Genomic DNA, 20077 nt, shown 5'->3' with positions numbered 1-20077 from the left:
GAAGCTGAAACGCCAGGAGGCCCAGCAGCGGGAGGTGGACCAGGAGGAGGAAGAAAACTCTGTGAGTGCAGGCGTTGCGGTGGGCCTTGGGCATTAATGCTTGTCATTTTGTGATTGTCAGCCAGGTAAGACGAGTCAGAGTTGTGGCGTCCGCCTGGAGCTGGAAGGCTCCTTGCCCCACCGTGTCCTGTCGTGGACCAGGGCTTGCTGGATGGATGTTTGTTCTTCTCCCAGTGCTTCCTGAGACACTTCGACATTTTATTCTTTTGCCTCCAAATCTTTTCTTCAGTTTAACTTTTTATTCAGGAAAGAGAACATTCAGGTCTGAGACTGGGTTTTTCTGTGCTCTTTTGGGCATCTAGTATCCATACTAGCTATGTAGACTTTACACTGATAGACTCTCTCACAGCCCTGAGATTCCAGAGGTGTGTACCTTAGCTCCTTAGAGCAGTGTTAAAAAATATGCAGGTTAGATATGCGGCTCTTACATGGATAAATGTATGCTCTTCTTTGGTTGGCTAGGAGTGTTCTCACGGAGTATAGCTTTTAGAAATTGTGAATCAATATACTGTACGCCTGTAACATATATAATGGTGACTCATTGGTAAAGAATCCACCTGCCAATGCAGAAGATGTGGTTTGGTCCCTTGGTCAGGAAGATCCTCTGGAGAAGGCAACTCACTCCAGTATTCTTGCCCAGGAAATCCCATGGACAGAGGAGCCTGGCGGGCTACAGTCCATGGGATTGCAAAAGAGTCAGACACAACTTAGCGACTAAACAACAACGACATATTTAATACTGTACACCAACTACACTTGAATTAAAAGAGTATTCTTAGTTCTGTGAATAAGCCTCAAATCCAGAAATATTTGCAGCAGGATGAGTATGAGTAATTCAGAAAACTCGATCATTTTAATCAAATTAGTCCTCATTTGAGATTTCCTCCTTTTCCAGGAGGAGGATGAGCTAGATTCTGGCACGATGGTCCGAGCAGCAGGGGATGAGATGGGCACTGTCCGAGTAGCCAGCAGCATGAGTGACGGGGCCAATACGATGATCGAGCACGATGACACGTTGCCGTCCCAGCTGGGCACCATGGTGATCAACACGGAGGACGAGGAAGAAGAAGGCACGATGAAAAGTAAGGCTCTGATTAAACAGACTGACTTCACAGGCAGACCTGGTGCATTCCAGAGAAAGCAGATTCTCTCGGTCCACATGGACTCAGTCTTGAGGCTCCACTCTGTGGCTGCAGTCTAGGGAGCGAGAGCGTTGGGGCCTCGCTCCAACCCACCCCAGCAGCAGTGGAGGGTTTGAGGAGGGAGGAAGCTGGCTTCTGCAGTCAGGCAGGGAAACAGCAGCAGTGAGGATTGACTTTCGGACCCGAATGGCCATTCTCTTGTTGAATGTCATCATTTTTTTTTTCTTCTTTTCCTTGATCTGCAGAGGCAAGCACATACATTGCTTTTTCTTTTTTCCTCCGTAAGTGATTGCTTATTTTATTTTTAATTTATAGTGTTCATTGTTGATTTAAGTGATTAAGTGACTGTCCATATGGCCCAAATCAATAGTTTCAGTGGTTCTGCTTCTGGTCCAGCACTTGGTATGGGCGGTCTTTGTCAATGCAGACCATCTAGCCGGTGTGTTGTGGTATTTCGTAGTGGTTTTAATTTACATTTCCCTGTTGAGTAATGCTTTGGAGCATACTTTGGTGTAGTTCTTTGTCATGTATCTCTTCTTTTGCTTCTCCCCCTTCTCCTTTGTATTGTTGTTACACATTTTACTTCTAGAGTAGTGCGTACATCGTTTTGATGCGTAATTCAGAGTGTAGTGGAACTCTGAGCTGTTTACCATACGGATTATCTTCAGTCTGTTTTCATGATCTTTAGTCTGTGTGTCTAAATCGGGTTTCTGAATTCTCAGTCAGTATCTTAAGGATGGGAGTGTACAAATTGAAGAGTCCTCAGTCACTTCTGGTTTAAACACGCCTCTAATGCTGCTGGTCCTTTTTCTTCGGCCTGTGACTGAGGCCTTACACCTGTGCTCAGTTCTCATCGAAGGGGGCCATCCTCCCCTCTCCTTTGAGTTCTTTTCTTTTCCCCTGTCTCTCTGCATCACAGACCAGGTCACAGAGGATAGGAATTTGGGAGTACAAAGTGGTAATAATAATAACTGAGTTGAGTTCTAAACATACAGTGTAGCCTAAACTCTGTGTAGGTCTAAAGCATTAAATATCTGTGGTCTTTTCATCATTGTTTTTTTTTTTTTGTACCTCATCTTTTAAAACTTTTGAGTTTTAAACTTCTGAATCAGGGATTATTTGGCAAACTACGGTCCACAGGCCAAATCTGGCCTGCCACCTGGCTTCGGCAGTTAAGTTTTCTTGGAATACAACCATGTCCATCCCCTTGCTTATTATCCATGACCACTTCTGCACTATGGAGACAGAGCTGAGCAGTTGTGAATGAGACCAGGTGGCCCCCAAAGCCTGAAATGTTTGCTGTTTGGTCCTTTACAGACATAAAGAGTTTTCTGACCAGTGCTTTAGACCTGCTGCTTTGTGACTGATTGATTCATTCACTAAACTTCTCTTCAGTGCCTGCTACTGTATCCCAGGTACTTTGCGAGATGCTGAGGATACAGCAGAGAATGAAGAAACAGTCCGTGCCCTGAAAGAAGCTGTTGTCTAGTCTGGGAGACAGACCATTTAATTATACTTCAGCGCATAAAATGGGCTTTAAAGCAGAGGTAATCTGAGTGTGTTGGCGAAGCAGAGTGGAAGAATATTTAATTTAGGCTGGGGATTACTGACAGATTCCTGGAGGGAAAAGGCAGGGAGGTTGGCAGTGAGTAGGGTGGGTAGAAATATGCCAGCAGAGGAAGCCCGGTCCACAGAGTCCAAAAGGCAGTGAGTTCAGGGGAACCGCAGCTGGTTTATTGCAGCTGGAACAGACTGTTCCAGGGCTTTGGTTCTCAGGCAACCCCCTGGAATTTTCACCTTCCAGGTCTGTGTATTTATAATCAGCTCTTTGTTTCTGAAGGGAAAAGGTTTTCTTGTTTTCTTTTTTCTAGTCTGGGGCCCAGGCTCATCATCTGTGTTTGACTTTGGGTCAGAATTATACAGATGGTGAAAGAGTAGTCACACTGCCGATGGATGTGTAAATTGCTCTGACTTTTCTGGAATGTAGTGCATGTCAAGAGTTTAAAAAGAGCAAACCTTTGACTCAGTAAATTCCATTTCTAGGAATTTGGCCCAAGAAAATAATTGAAGATCTAGGCAAATTAATATTCCAGCTTTATAAAAGTAAAAAGATAAATTAACATGTTAATATGTGCATTAAAAAAAAAAGACTGGAAAAAAAATCAAAAGGCTAGAGAAAAATCAACCAAATATTAAAAGTAGGTAAAGGGATTATAAATAGGTACTTTCAACTGTATTTATTTTCCAAGTTATTTTCTAGAGTTATTCTCAGAGGAAAAAAATACCACCAAAAATACTGCTGATATCATGGTATATCCTGTAAATTATTAATAGGACTTTGAATTCTTCATTGACTTAAGAATCTTTTTTTTTTTCCTTCTTAGTCCTTGGACTGTTGTTTATGGCCTTAAAAATGGATATTTACAGTTTATGGGCTTCCCTGGTGGGTCAGATAGTAAAGTGTCTGTCTGCAACGTGGAAGACCCGGGTTTGATCCCTAGGTCGGGAAGATACCCTGGAGAAGGAAATGGCAACCCACTCCAGTATCCTTGCCTGGAAAATTCTATGGACAGAGGAGCCTGGTAGGCTACAGTCCATGGGGTTGCAAAGAGTCGAACACGACTGAGCGACTTCACAAAGAGTTTATAAAAACATTTTCACTCCCTGCTAGTCTCAATTCTTACTACAAAAGTGTTCTTAGGGTATATTTCATCCCCTGGATGAAAGATTTGGTGTTCCATAAATTGTCAAGTGAATGCTATGTACTAAATTTAGTTTTTCTTTTACTCTTTTTAATAGCTAGCCTATGTAATTTGTTAGGTTTGTTTGTTTCGCAGTAATGAGCTGCTGACTCCTGTTTCTTTTCATTGACTCTAAGTGCTATATCGTCTCCTTGTTGTAAGGGCTTTAATTATGAAGATGATTATAATCCCTATGTAATATAACTTGGCTGACCCATTCATGTGTGTTGTGTGTGCATGTGTTATGCTTTTTTTAAATTTAAAGAATTCATTTTGTTCCAAATGTAATTGTCATATTTTAAGTGCTCATTACTTCAGTGGGTTGTGTGTTCAGTTTCTGAACTTGGAGAGTGTTATCATGTCTAATGAGAAACATACATCTTTTATTACAGCCATGAGGGAAAAACCCACTTAAAAGCCTCAATAGTCACAGCTAAGTGACATTAAATAAACTTTGTTCACAATCTGTTTCAGGTTGTATAATTCAATTTTTGAGTCACAAGTTAGATTTGCCACTTATTTTGAGATCTTTACTCATTACTGTAGGAGTTGAAACTTTTCACTATGGAAAATTAAAATATTTTTAATTTTAGTTTTGAGAATAATGTCGTAACCTCTATGGACATATAGCCAGTTTCAAAAATAACTCACTGCCCATCATATTTCAGCCTTATTCCCCCCAAAATAGCAAATTGAATTAATTTAAAGCAAATCTCAGACATTCGACTGCTTCTTCAGAATTGATTTTTAAACACTTAAAGGAGATCAACCAAGCCTGACTCAGATACTGTCTGTGTTATGTTGGACAATTCTTTCTCCTTGTATGGGCCTCAGTGCCCCTATTCAATAAAAGCAGTTATCAATCTTATTTTTTCCCTTGTCCCTGATAGTTCTACTTGTCCACATGTTTATAAAAATTATAGAACTCATGACTAATACAGAACTGAAGTTTCTGCAAGTTTAAATTTTGTGATAATAAATAGACTTTCACTTACTACCTTAGAAAAGGTTTGATATTTCAATTGCCTCTATTCTCATTAACTGTATTAAAAATTATTTATGTTAGCAGTATTCTAACAGTATCAGTGCCTTCTCACAAAAGAAATTGGTTCACTCCTAAGTCCTCTCATTGCAGCAGATAACTCCTGTTCTTGACCACATGCCTGTATAGTTCCTATATGATAATAATTTGCCTAGATGTTCTACTTTCTGATTATTTTCTGCTGAAAAAGCATATACATTTTCCATGTTGTTTGCATAGTCCTTTTTATATTTATCACACTTAACTGTTTTTTTGTCATTTCCCCATTGCTGGGCATTTTGGCTGTGTCTATTTTTCACTATTATAAATAACTCTGCAGGGAACAAACGTCCTACATATAAATTTTGCCTTCCTTTTAATGTTTCCTAGGAAAAATTTCAGAGAAGGCAATGGCACCCCACTCCAGCACTCTTACCTGGAAAATCCCATGGACGGAGGAGCCTGGTGGGCTGCAGTCCATGGGGTCGCTAAGAGTCAGACGGGACTGAGCGACTTCACTTTCACTTTTCACTTTCATGCATTGGAGAAGGAAATGGCAACCCACTCCAGTGTTCTTGCCTGGAGAATCCCAGGGACTGGGGAGCCTGGTGGGCTGCCGTCTCTGGGGTCGCAGAGTCGGACACGACTGAAGCAACTTAGCAGCAGCAGGAAAAATTTCCTAGGAACAATTTTTGTTTGAATAATTATTTAAACGACATAATTGCACGTTTGCCATATTGTCCTCCAGAGGCTTGTACCAGTATACATTCCACAAGGATTGATAGCAGTTATCAGTATCCTTTGTTTCTTCCCTGGACAGCCAGCTATTTCCCTTTTATAGTTTCCATCTTTTAAATCTCTGTGTGCCACTTTCTGAGTGTTTTCCCTGGATTTATCTTCTAATTCTAAAATTCTTTTTTGAGTCATGTCTAATCAACTGTCTGACCCAGACACCGTGGTTTTTTCAGTAGCTAATATTTGCTTATAGTCATATGACTAGTAAACACTGGAGTTGGAAATTGAAAGAACTCCCAAGTCTATGGGACTTCCCTGTAGCTCAGATGGCAAAGAATCTGCCTGCAATGCAGGGGACACAGGTTCAATCCCTGGGTCAGGAAGATCCTCTGGATAAGAGAATGGCAACTCACTCCAATATTCTTGCCTGGAGAATCCCATGGACAGAGGAGCCTGGTGGGCTACAGTCCATGGGGTCGCAAAGAGTTGGGCACGACTGAGCGACTAAAACTATAAAGGTTCTTAATCTTAGTCCGAAAGTCTATGCTGTTTTCATTCTGCTGAACTTTGGTTTGTTTTGGAATCCTTGTGTTAATGTGTATTGTGTATGTGTGTGCATGCACATAAACACACACTCAGTTGTGTCCTACTCTTGGTGACCCCCTCTACTGTAGCCCGCCAGGTTCCTCTGTCCATGGAGTTTTCCAGGTAAGAATACTGGAGTGGTTTGCCATTTCCTCCTCCAGAGAATCTTCCCCACCCAGGGATCAAACCCGAGGCTCCTGCCATGTCTCCTGAATCGCAGGCAGTTTCTTTACCCTGAGCCACCAGGGAAACCATAATGTGCATTAGATCCATAATATAAACCTATCAAAATTCATGTTAAGACTGGTGTTGGCTTCTGAGGAAATTCCAGAGATACCTTTTTTTTTTTTCTTTTTAAAGAAACAGTTCTTTTATATGTATATTAATTGTACCCAAGAGGATAGACGTTATACCTGGTAATGATAATCATTAATGACTAGGCACTTAATATCTGCCAGGTGTGGTGCTTAATCCTTTGTAAGCATCTCATATATTTTAATCATTGCAGTCATGCTGTGTGGTTTTTCATAGCCACCTCCACCCCTTTCAGAGCAGCAGAAACTGAATTGCAAAGCGATTAAGTAAGTTGCTCGTGATTACATAGTGAGCAACAGAAGAGCCAAGATCTGAGGCCAGATGCGTCTGATTTCCAGGCTCGTGCTCTTAACCATTGTGTGACCCTGCCCCTCAGCAGAGCCCCTTCATTAAGTTGTGGAGGGACAGGACCAAGGCGCCTGATGGGAGGTCTCAGCTTGCCATGATCCACACTGGTAGCTTGAGTAACTCACCTCTGTACGAGTTTCCCCAGGATTTCCAGAGGCAGAGAGCACAAGGTTTTCTAAGGGGACCTGCCTCTGATGATTCTGTTAACATCTGAGGGCTTTTGTCTTGGTTGTGTGGGGTGCGATATGATTGCTTTATGAGAGACCCCAAGAACAACCTTTCACAACCACAAAGGTAAATCATGGCCCACACTACTTTGAAAACCCCTGTCTGGATAAAATACCAGTTTGGGGATTTGGGTAGGCTTCTTCTGTGTGTCTGTGTCAGTGGGGTCTTTTTTTTTTTTTTGCGTAACGACTGGAGAAGAACTTCTGCCCCCATGATTTGAAGTTCACATTCCTGAGATGACTTGAGAGGATCCTCATACTTTCTCTGCACCAGTAGAGGGAGCTCTGTCATAGGTTATGAGTTTAAATGGTATTCTCACTTGTGTCCACAAATCCCTTTTCTATGGAAGGCTTCATTCTAGATCAAGACTGTGATTTATTTATTTTAACATCTATTTTAAGTAACTACAGCAACACTAGGGCAATGTCTTTATTTTACTTAGGTAGGCGTTTGAATACCTCATACTTGGCAAAGTTCAAGTAAGAGGAAAGTCGGTCAGAACATCTCAAAATAGTTTAAACTTTTCCTCTCTCTTCCCAGATTTCTTGGTAGACCTTAACCAGAACTGAGGTGTTCTTTCTGCAGCATGGTACCATGCATATAGTTTTGAGACTATCATCTGCCAAAGTGACCCTAACAAAGTAACTGAATATATATATATATATTTTTAAAAAACTTAAAATTCTTCTGCAGAAACTGACTTGGGAGAAGTTATTTCATGTATCATAATAAACATTAACACTGACAGTTTATAGCTTTTCTTGTGTAGCCACTTTATTTTCCTTTAATTTATTTCTGTATTGACTTCACAAGTCTAATACTCTCTTTGACAGTAGATGTCCTTTTTTTTTCCTTTCTTTTTTCGTTACTGGTTTACAGTGGTTCTTTGTGTGTTGGATACTAATTTTTCATCAGTTATATGCATTGTAAATATTTTTTCCCAGCTAGTGACTTGTGCTTTTAATTTTTCAGGCTCTTTTCTTAGAAAGCAACTTCTGTTTTCATGAAGTCACATTTGTCAGAATTTTCTTATACCATACATTTTTTTGTGCCTTCTTTCAGAAATTCTTAATAATATATTTTTAAACAATTTAATTTTATTTGGCATATAGTTGATTTACAATGTTGTGTTCGTTTCAGGTGTATGGCAAAGCGATTCAGTTATATATACATCCATTCTTTTCCAGATTCTTTTCCTGTAGGTTACTACAGAATATTGAGTAAGGTTCCCTGTGCTGTATATAGTAGGTCCTTGTTGATTATCTATTTTATATGTAGTAGTGTGTATATGTTAATCCCAGACTCCTAATTTATCACTCCTCCTACTCTTGGTAATCAAGATGTTTACAAGGCGATGCATGGTGATCATTTCATAATGTATGCAGATGTCAAATCATTGTGTAATACATCTGAAACTAAAATAATGTCATGTGCCAACAATATTTTAACTAAAAGAAATTCTTTGCTACTCAAATGTCTTAAAAACTGTCTCCTACTTTTTTTTTTTTTCCCTAAAGGTTATAAAGTTTTACTGTCCACATTTAGGACTTTAATATATCAAATGTTTTTAAAAATTTGCAATATGAGCTATAGTCATCTAATTTTATTTCTTCCATGTGAAAGATTTGCATTTCCCTCCATTCAGATCTTTGGTCCTGTTATCTTCTCTTTCTTGCCTATCTATGAAAAATAAATTCTCCTTCTCCTACTTGTTTTTCTTTTCAATTACAGGTTACTCTTGAAATTTATATTATTCTTCCATGCAAATTTTAGTATTAGTCTGTGGAATTTTGTACAATACCTCTGGGATTTTGACTGAATTGCATTGAATACACAGATTAATTAGGCAGAATGGCTATCTTTATGATGTTAATTCTTCCTGTTCATGAACATAGTTTATCTTCTCATCTGTTTGGCTTATATCTTCTATTCTTAGATAACTTTATAATTATATCCATAAAGATATTTTAGATCTTTTTGTTAAATTAATTTTTGTAGATTACTTTATTTGTTCTAATAGGTTTTTTTTTTAATGAAGACAATCTAATTGTGAATTGCATTCTTAGTTTTTCCTTTTGATCTTTATACTTAATATAATTTTCTGTCTTAGTAAGACCTCTAAAAATAGAGGTGGTAGTGGGCATTCTTGTCTGATTCCTTATCTTAAAGAAATTTCTTCTAATTATATCCACTAAGTCATTATAGTGGATCTGGTATATTATCAAGTTAAAGAAGATTTTGTCTATTTCTAGTTTAAGAGATTTCTTTTTTAATCAAAATTGGTAATAAATTTTGTTGTTATTCAGTTTTCTTACTTACTAATGTATTCAGCTAACATAATTTTTTCTCGAAGTTCAGTTTTCTCTGCATCCCACAGGTTTCATATGTGGGAAGTTGTAAATATTTTTTCCCAGTTTGTGGTGCTTTGTGCTTATTACATATTTCTTTTTTAACTCTTGAATTATTCAGAAATGCTTTTTAAAAACCAAATTCTATGAATTTTTTAAACTACTTATTTTTAATTTTCAGTTTCAGAGAATTATGGCTAATGAACACATTTGACCCAATATGTCAGTAATTTTTGTTAAATGTTGTTTGCGTGCCTTAGAAAGAATGTGTGTTTTCAGATTGCTTGTAGGAATCTATATGTATCTGGCGGATTTAGCTTGTTAATTGTCTTCAAATATAACTATTCACAACTAATTCTTGATATTTGATCTTTTGGTTTCTGAGGGAGATATGTTAAAATTGTTACTCTGTGGTTGTGATTTGTCTATTTTTGTTAATTTTGAGATTTTTATTTTTGGGGAGAGGTCTTTTGTATTTTGAGGTTGCATTGTCCGATGCATATAGATTTAGAATTGCTAACTCTTCCTGGGAATTGTTCCTTTTATATTTGACTTTCATAACTTCCCTGAGATACACGTTTATCAGTTATGAACTTCCTGCCATACATAATGAGCAAGTTCAAGTTAAAAGTTCAGCGTCTTGTCTAAAGTCACCCTAGATTGCAAGCCTTTGGCTTCTCTCTTCATTGCTTCTGTGATTTAGGCCATATTGTTAAAAATTGTGAAAAGCCTGCCTTTCTTACTGTTTGATACCTAATTCTAGGATCTTCAAACCTAAGACTTTTGTTATGTTGGTGTTTTGGGTTATCAACACTCACAACTGTGATAAGATTTTATAGCTAGTTAGCTAGGTTGATTGAAGGATGGTAACACAAATGTAGTAAGATGTTAACATTTGAGGAGTCTGAGTGAAGATTATCTGGATAGTCTTTGTAACCTTGAAGGTTTTGTACATCTGGTACATCAGCATAAAACATTACATGATTATTAACTCATGATTTTCAGTTTTTAGAAATAAATCTCAGGAGGCTTAATTTGAGATATAAGTTTGAAAGTGCTTCACTTAAGAGTTTCCTAATAAAATAATATCTAGAGGTTGTTGGTTTCTACTGATTCAGGTATTACATCTGTCTTTAATATTGATAGAAATATGTGTTTCAGAAAAGCAAGCATATCCCACAGGTTTATAAAAATGTTAATTAAAAAAAATTAGCAGTCCTCTTATTGAAAAAAATTACAGTGTCCATTTTTTAAATTGAGGTATGGGTGTTTTACAGTGTCACGTTAGTTTCAAGTATACAGTAGAGCAAAGTGATTCAGTTATATTAATTATTAATATATGTCATTCAAAGTAATATATTGGACACTGAAGATCTTTAGTAGTACTATGAAGATAATGAAGTTTTGTTATATGTGAGGTTTTTTTTGATGTGTCTTAATATGCAGGAAAACGGCTTCACCATTTCATCCTCAAGCAAGCATCTTTTCTTAAAGGAAGAGAATTCTTCTGTTTTACTTCATCATTATCAAATAGGATATTATAATTAGGAGCTCAAATGAGAATTCTACTTCTATACAAGAAGTAGAGAAAGAATCCAAGCTTTTAAAACATTAAAAGTATTTTGTCACATAAACTGTGTTATTATACTTTAATAATACTTTAAAGTATCTTTGAAAATAACAAAAATTTTTTATTTCAGAGGCAGAGATAACAAAAAAATCTTGGAGCAACTTGAGCCTGATTGGCATAAATTTGTAGTTTAGCAGTTAATGCTTTTGTCCCAGATGAGGAAATGACAGGCAAAAGGATGACCCTTTAAAATATGTACATCATGTGCTAAAGATTTGACACGCAGTGGTTCTCCCTTCCAAGACTCATTGGCTATGATAAATGGTTTTCTTGTCCTCACTGCATTCCCAAGAGATACATGGTGGCCGGTTCCTCTCCTTATCTCCGGGCTGATTAGGCCACTGATTAGGCAGAACTTGGACCACTGAATTAAAAGATTATTTTCACTGACGCAAGCCTTTTAAACTAGAGTCAGTGAACTAAAGGGAGGGACTGGATGATTTCTATTTGAAACTTAAATTTCTAATTGCATTCTAATCTCTTGTTGTTATTGTTCAATCTCTAAGTTGTGTCCGACTCTTTGAGACCCCATGAACTGCAGCACACCAGGCTTCCCTGTCCATTACCATCTCCTGGAGTTTGTTCAAACTCATGTCCATCGAGTCAGTGATGCCATCGAACCATCTCATCCTCTGTCGCTCCCTTCTCCTCCTGCCCTCAGTCTTTCCCAGCATCAGGGTCTTTTCCAGTGAGTCAGCTCTTCTCATCAGGTGGCCAAAGTATTGGTGCTTCAGCTTCAGCATCAGTCCATCTAATGAACATTCAGGGTTGATTTCTTTTAGGATTGATTGGTTTGATCTCTTTGCTGTCCAAGGGACTCTCAAGAGTCTTCTCTTGCACCACAGTTCGAAAGCATAAATTCTTCAGCGCTCAGCCTTCTTTATGGTCCAACTCTCACATCTGTACATGGAAAAACCATAATTTTGATTTTAAGGACATTTATTGGGAAAGTGGTATCTCTGCTTTTTAATATGCTGTCGAGGTTTGACATAACTTTTCTTCTAAGGAACAAGCATCTTTTAATTTCATGGCTGCAGTCACCATCTGCAGTGATTTTGGACCACAAGAAAATACAGTCAGCCACTGTTTCCACTTTTTCCCCATCTATTTGCCATGAGGATGCCATGATCTTAGTTTTTTGAATGTTGAGTTTTAAGCCAGATTTTTCACTCTCCTGTTTCACCCTTATTAAGAGGCTCTTTAATCTCTTTGAAAAAGAATTTTATTTTTTAAAGATATTTTTGCTATGGGTCATTTTTAAAGTTTTTATTGAATTTGTTACACTATTGCTTCTGTTTTACATTATGGTTTTTTGTTTGTGAGGCATGTGGGACCTTACTAAACTCCCTGACCAGGAATTGAACCCATAGGCCCTGCATTGGAAGGCAAAATCTTAACCATTGGACCACCAGGAAGTCCCGAAATGGAATTCTAAAGCATCATGGCATTATTAACTTAGAGCAGCTCAGAACTGTTTTGGGTAAACTGTTGTGATAGTATTATGTGATAAAAACTTAATGCATTCATAGTTTCCCAGAAAGTCCTAGGTCTCATGAAGGCACCTATTGTTGTGAGTTTCCTCATGTTAAAACCAAAGTCAGGATCTTGTTGAAATGATTTTATTTCAACACCGTCCGTCAGATGCTAATTTCAGAGCTACATAAGATGGAATTCTTGACTCACAGCCTGTTTTCTTTCCACCTGCAGTTTTTTTGAAGAGGATGTTATAACATTGCCTCCCTTGTGTGTTCTCTATCTCATTCTCTCTGACTTAAATTTTACTATTTGCAAGGATGGTAAATAGGACATAAAGTACTACAGAATTTGCTTTAAAGCTTCTTTACTACAGTGACCTTACTGTCTGATTTCAGATCCCTTCAGATTGTTTAAAACTATCATCAGAGAATATTTGTATTCTCAAAAATACAGTCCATATATCTTTGTCATGCACAGCATCATATGAGAACTTTATCAAGCTTTGGCAAGTTACTTTTTGGAGCCTCAGTTTCCTAGTCCGAAAAAGTGAAGCATAAAAGTTCTATTTTGTCAGACTGAGATGGTAAGAAATACATATTTAAAATGCTTACCCTAGAAAAGCTTAAAAAGAGTAAGTATTATAGTATTTGATAGTGTATGACAGTGGGTTGTTTTTTTTTTTAGTGTATCATGGTGGTTTTTTTGGTTGGACCTTGAAAAACTCCTTCAATCAGAGCTACTTTTCTGCATTGTAATTCCTTTTCTCTTGCTAGTCATGTTTTTTTTCGTTTTTACTCTTGGTATTAATGGTATTTTATAAGCGCCACTTCTATGGCACTGGCTTGAAGCTGATTGATCTAAAGGAAGGTCAGTTTTCAATATCAGTAATGTTTTTAAAATGTGAAGGGGGGAGGGAAAGAGAGATTAGTTCTAATTCCTTGGCAACAAGGTAACAGATGTTTTGAGAATCTGTTAAGTAGTACCTCAAAATATAAGACTGTAGATTTTAGGGGCTAGATTTTGGATCCTTGTGAGCCTTCCTTTTTGAAGTTTCAAAAGGTTATCTTAATACTGTGGGATTTATTACCCACTTGATTTTTTTTCCATCCCTGAAGGATAATCTCTGGCATTCACTGAGCATTTATCAGAAGCTCCCTCTAGGGTGGGATTCACAACAGAAGAGCAGAAATCTTGGTCTTTAGACTATTCTCACAAATAATTTTTGCACAAGTAATTCAAGGTCATCCTGCCAGAGCGGAGACTAAATCCTAATTGTTTGTGCAGTTTTTCTAATTATGTCCAGATGTCGGGCTCACTTTTATCTTTGGAAACCTTCTTGATTCTTGTAGGATGAGCCAAAAAGCACAGACACGTGGTGCCTGAAAATGCGTTCAAACCCCTCATGCCAGACCACATATTAAGATATGAAAGTACTGGATCTCAGTGTGACGTGGCTGAAGGGCTCAAGGCCTATATTTTGGGGAAGATAAGGTGCTGCTCCAGTAGAGTTAAGTTGGTAAAAAGAGAGCCAAGAATAGCCATGGGGGGAATAATCTGTTTTCCAAAAGAGGGTAGTTGTAATGAAGATCAAAGGGAAAAGTCCAAAAGATATACTTTGGCTCTTATGTCTAAGAGGCCAGTAAATCAGTTTTGATCAGTTAGGGGAATATATTTTCCTGGTGCTCTAAGCTTTCCGACCTGCTTACCCTTGTTGGGCAAGAAGACTGAGATACATTATGATCAAATTAAATGGGTCCCAAAGAAAAAAGTAGATGATTCTCTTAAGTGTTTATGTTCTAAAAAATGTCAACTTGGAACCAGTATTTGTTAAAAAGAAATATTTAATCCCGACCAAATAATACTTATTAGGTATCCACTATGTGCCCTTACTGTGTAGTGTACAAAAAACCAAATGAGACATTTGCTGCCAACCAGGAATTTGTAGGTTGAAAGGGGATGATGACATTTGTCATTATCATTATCTAACATGTATAGAGTGCCTATTATTCTTACCATTCTTTCTAATTCCTTATATATCTGGAGCTTTCCCCTAGGTGCTTCTCATAGTGGTATTTATGTTGACATCACTTTGTTAAGGAGGACCTTCACAGAGGCAAGTAGTAATGTTAAGCCAAATACTGGATAAGTGATTCAGGGAAGTGTTAAAAGGATTTGTGAGAACTTAGATATACAGAGAGATGGGAGGATGATACTCCATGCAGGTGCAGACTCAGAAAGGAGAGGTATGTTATATATTAAACATTCAGCTTAGCTGAAGTGGGTGGGTGTTGCCCAGATATTGGAGGACCTTGAATGCCAGAGTAAGAAGTTTGAACTTGATCTTGTTGGTAATAGGGTAGTACAAAGACATTTTGATCAGAAAAGTGAAATAGCAAAAGGTTTTTTTAAAAGCAGATTCAGTTGGATGATACGGAGTTTGAAAAGACTAGGAACAATGAGACCAATTACGAAATTGTTGCAATAACCACCGGATCATTCTCATCTATGACCCTTTTGTATCTTTTTGGGTATGCCAACTCTATTGCTCTAGTCAGTAACACCTTGAAATCTGGATTTAGATCTCTTTGAATAGATATATGGTAGCATACTAGACGGAGAAGGCAATGGCATCCCACTCCAGTACTCTTGCCTGGACAACTCCATGGACGGAGGAGCCTCGTAGGCTGCAGTCCATGGGGTCGCTGAGAGTCAGACATGACTGAGCGACTTCACTTTCACTTTTCACTTTCATGCATTGGAGAAGGAAATGGCAACCCACTCCAGTGTTCTTGCCTGGAGAATCCCAGGGACAGGGGAGTCTGGTGGGCTGCCGTCTCTGGGGTCGCACAGAGTTGGACACAACTGACTCGACTTAGCAGCAGCAGCAGCAGCATACTAGACTTAAAGAACCAGAGCATCACTGCCCAGAAGTCAGTTCACATAGAGGCAATTACCAAAACTGGTTCCTAGAAGAGTTACTTGGGTTGGACTCCAGGGAACCTTGTAACATCATTCTGGGAATTCTTAGTGGTTTCAAAGAACATTCAAAGGAATATTTATGGCCACGTACAGAAACTTGGATAATAACTTGTGCCATTAGATGGGTTAATACATGTAAAGCACTTAGGTGCCCCAGTCTTGAAACCAAAAACCATACACATAATGAAAGTTAGATTAAAAAACAAAACAGTAACCCTGTGATAAGGTATATTATTCCATGCTAGAAGGAAACGTTTGAGAGATTACTTGAGTTGCTTTGTTGTAAATATTCATGCATGAAACAGAGAAGAAAATGTAGACTTTTTCCAGTTCTGTAGTTTAAACCAGGTAGAAAAGAGTGACTATAGAAATGAAGGAAAAGGTAGATTGACCGTCGTAGTTTACTTAGTGACAGTCTTAAAAATGAACATTTTAAATGGAAGGGCATGAAGTTTAATGTCTAATAGATGGTCATTCCAAAGGAAAAGAAGGGCCTCCGTCTTTGGTCAAGCTTCTTCCCAGTTATGACTGCCTTGGCATTGTGTTATAGTTCATATAAATCCAGAAATATAAGTAGATAGAGAAAAGGGGTCCTTCTGTTCTTTTAATTGAGTTATTGATATATAATTCACTCATTTAAAGTATACGGTTCAGTGAACTGTACTCTTTGAGTCTAACTTTTTATGGACTCACCATGGTCTAATTTTTTAAATTTATTATTTTTTAATTGAGATATAATTCACATATAAAATTCACCATTTTAAGGTTACAGTTCTGTGGTTTCTAAGAATGTTTTAGCAGGGTTGTGCAGTTATAACCACTGTTGAATTTCATATATTTTTGTTATCCCCCAAACCAATATCCTGTTAGCAGTCACTTCTTGTTACCCTTTTCCCCCATCCCAAGGCACCCATTGATCTGCTTTCTGTCTCTTAAGGATATGCCTATTCTGAAAATGTTATATAAATGGAATCATGCAAAATGCAGCTTTTGTATCTGGCTTCTTTCACTTATCAGGGTTCGTCAATGTTGTAGGATATATCAATAGTTCATTCCTTTTCATAGTTGAATAATATACCATTTGTATGGATATACCTGATTTGGTTCAAAATCTAATTTTTGAACATTTTAATCACCCTCTAAAGAAACTCTGTATCCAAAATACTCACTGCCCCAATAACCCTAGGCAACCACTAATCTACTTTTGGTCTCTACAAATTTGCTTATTCTGAACATTTCATATAAATAGAATCATAGAATGTGGTTTTTGTGACTGGCTCCTTTCATTCAGCATCCTGTTTTCAGGGTTCCTCTGTGTTGTACCATATGTCTGTATTTATTTTTTATCTCCAAATAATACTCTCCTATATCTATATATAGACATCACTTTTTATTATTTCCTTCATCAGCTGATGATTTTTGGATTGTTGTGTCCTTCTGCTTTTACATAGCATTTTTCAAAGAAAACTAAATATAAGATACAGTTGCTTATGAATTTGCCCTTTTGTGGACTTTGACAGATTGTCCATTTAGCTTACCAGGTGCTGCTTACAAAGAGAAACAGGCCAGTCATAATGTAGGAATTCAGGCTTTCTTTGCATCAGATGAAAATCAGAGCAAGACATGGCTGTTTTCCAGGTTTGACTTTTCTGTTGAGTCCATTCTCCCAGTGGCTTCAGGTTTCTGGTATTATCATTCAGTGGAACGTCTTCATTTCCTGGGATACACCTGAGAAAAATACCACAGCTCACATTGAAACACAAAGCCCACCAGCTGGCAGAAGCCCTGGGGACAGCATCGTCTTTAGTCAGTGGGGAGCAGTTCTCTGACACCTTTCAATGTCATCAGGCTGTTGTCCAGCGTGCCTGATGGTCTCACTCAGGAGTGCTGAAAGAAGAGTCCCAGAGATAAGGTTACTGGGAAAATTCCATTCCCCCAGTCTTTCTACACTCAGTCTAATGGCAGTTCGGATATGTCAAGAATTTCATTTTGATTTTAGAGCATTTTGCAATATGAGAGGCAGCCTTGAAGCCTGATGATCAGGGTTCAGATCCTGTCCTTGTATAACCTTAGGCAAATTTCTCATCTAGAAAGTGGAAATGATAGTGGTGGTGGTGGTGGTGGTTTAGTTGCTAAGTTGTGTCCGACTCTTCTGACCCCATGGACTGTAGCCCGCTGGGCTCTTCTGTCCATGGGATTTCCCAGGCACGAATACTGGAGTGGGTTGCCAGTTCCTTCTCCAGGGGACCTTTCCGACCTGGGTTCTCAAAAGATGGGAGGACAAAGGGAAACGATACATCGTGTAGCACTTGGTAGGTGCTGACAAGGGCACCTTCCCTCCTACTTTATTTACATGGTGTTCCTGAAGCTTGGATGGCAGCATCCTGTGGAAGCATCAAGCCAAGGGCCTGAAACTTAGAAAGCATTCAGTCAATGTTAGTTGCATTTGAACCTGAGTTCCTGAAGTCTAATTCCTTTTGTAGGTATAGTTCAGTGTGTGGGGGGTGTGATGGAAAGAGATGGAGACAGGTCTCAGATACTGAATCAGTCAGTTTTTGCTGTGTGACATACCACCTCAAAAACTTAGTGATCAGCTGGGGCTGACTTCTGAAGGCTTCATCTAAGACCATGTTGTTGGGGCTTCTCTCTGCTTCCAAAGTTTTAAATACATCGCATTTACACATGTTTTCTTCTAGTACTTACGCTGCTACTGCTGCTGCTAAGTCGCTTCAGTCATGTCCGACTCTGTGTGACCCCATGGACTGCAGCCCACCAGGCTTCTCCATCCATGGGATTCTCCAGGCAAGAACACTGGAGTGGGTTGCCATTTCCTTCTCCAATGCATGAAAGTGAAAAGTGAAAGTGAAGTCGCTCAGTCGTGTCTGACTCTTAGCAACCCCATGGACTGCAGCCCACCAGGCTCCTCTGTCCATGGGATTTTCCAGGCAAGAGTACTGGAGTGGGGTGCCATTGCCTTCTCCGACCTAGTACTTGTGGTTTCCATTTTTATAATTAGAGCTCTTTTTCATTTGGAGTTTTCCTGGTTGAAGATAGGAGGTGTGGTTACAATATAGTCTTTCCCCAAACAGTTGTCCAGTTGTTTGAAAGACATTTAGGCTTTCTGCCTTGTTCTGGTTGTTCTATTCTCTTCAGCTGGTCTGAACCAGTGTTGTTGTTGTTGTTGGGTTTTTTTGGTTGTTTGTTTTTTGCTGCACTGTGTGACCTACAGAATCTTAGTTCCCCTGACCAGAGAAGAAACCCGTGCCCCCTGCATTAGAAGCACTGAGTCTTAACCACTGGACCACCAAGGGAGTTCCAGGGTATTTTGTGTAAAAGCACACTGTGTACTGCCTGTGTCAGCCGCCTGTAGCACTGTCAGAGTTGCTTGGTTCAAGGAGGCCCTCTAAACACCCATTTTTATTTGTAGGATTATGGGTAGACTTGCTACAGAGTTGTCTCTGAGCCAAACTTCTCCTCTGGTGATCTCCATAGGAAGGGACTGATCGAAAGGACTTTATGTCCTAACTTGTTGGAAAATCCAAAACACCCCCATTTTTACAAGTTTTATTTTGTTTCAGTTCCTTCAGAACTATATAATGAATTAATATCTTAAATTTAACTTTAAAAGTGTATAAAAAATTAACTTAAAAAGTAAGTGTAAAAAGCACTTCACATCATGCCTAGAACAGACAAAACAAAACAGACATTGAACACAGTTGTTGACTGGTCCCAGCAAAAATTGTGTTTAATCCCTAATAAACGAGGGGGCAACAGTGAAGTAAGCTACTGGCAGCATCTAGAAGTGGGCAAATCTGGGATTGACCGCTGTTGAACTTGGCAATGGTGATGGTAAGTAAGACAAACATCTGAGAGGCAGTCAGGATGCTGGCTTGAAACTGGGACTGAGCGTATGTCAGGAAATAAGACTGCAGGGAACAAGGGTGCTTGGAGAGAAACACGTGCTGTTCTTTATGTTCTGGCCCTACCTGTTCACTTCTTACAGCTCTGAACCTTCTAGTCTTTTTTCCTGGTTACTGGGGGAAAAGGCAGTATAAATCCACATGCAAAGTACTGGAAAAAAAAAAAAAAAAAAGCTTCTATACTTCCCAGTATTAGGTTGCTGTGAAATAAGTACCTTCAGCTAACTAGGTTTTTCAGTTATTCCGGGTAAAGTTGCTCTTTCTGCAATTGTTACTAGTTCTAGTGAGCAACTGCTGTATTCTGCTCTCATATGGTAACTGCTGTTACATAACCACTGATTCTGCTCTGTAGCTGCCCTGCTGTGGGACTGCTAACCTAAGTTCTTCGACCAGTCTTCCCTGACCACCTGTCTTATAAGATCTTGCTGTCTCCTGGGCATGTGTAACTCTTACAGTCAACTCTATTTAATATCCTATACGATCTTCTTTACAGAGTGATGTAAGTCAGAAAAAGAAAAACAAATATCATATATTAACATATGTATGTGG

At 38.6% G+C, this 20077-nt stretch overlaps 1 protein-coding gene across 1 annotated transcript in view; it reads left to right on the top strand.

Annotated features, from left to right (window-relative positions):
* The window catches only part of STK4 (serine/threonine kinase 4), an 89883-nt gene that overhangs the window by 27911 nt on the left and 41895 nt on the right, over positions 1-20077 (top strand). Inside the window, exons 8-9 of the mRNA XM_010841004.1 lie at positions 2-61; positions 956-1142. Coding sequence (XP_010839306.1) covers positions 2-61; positions 956-1142 — 247 coding nt within the window. The remainder of the gene's footprint in view (position 1; positions 62-955; positions 1143-20077) is intronic.

This window comes from Bison bison, unplaced genomic scaffold, assembly GCF_000754665.1.
Source record: "Bison bison bison isolate TAMUID 2011002044 unplaced genomic scaffold, Bison_UMD1.0 scf7180017864154, whole genome shotgun sequence".
Lineage (NCBI taxonomy): Eukaryota > Metazoa > Chordata > Mammalia > Artiodactyla > Bovidae > Bison > Bison bison.
Note: the sequence above shows the minus strand (reverse complement) of the source record. Positions and strands in the feature narration are given on the sequence as shown.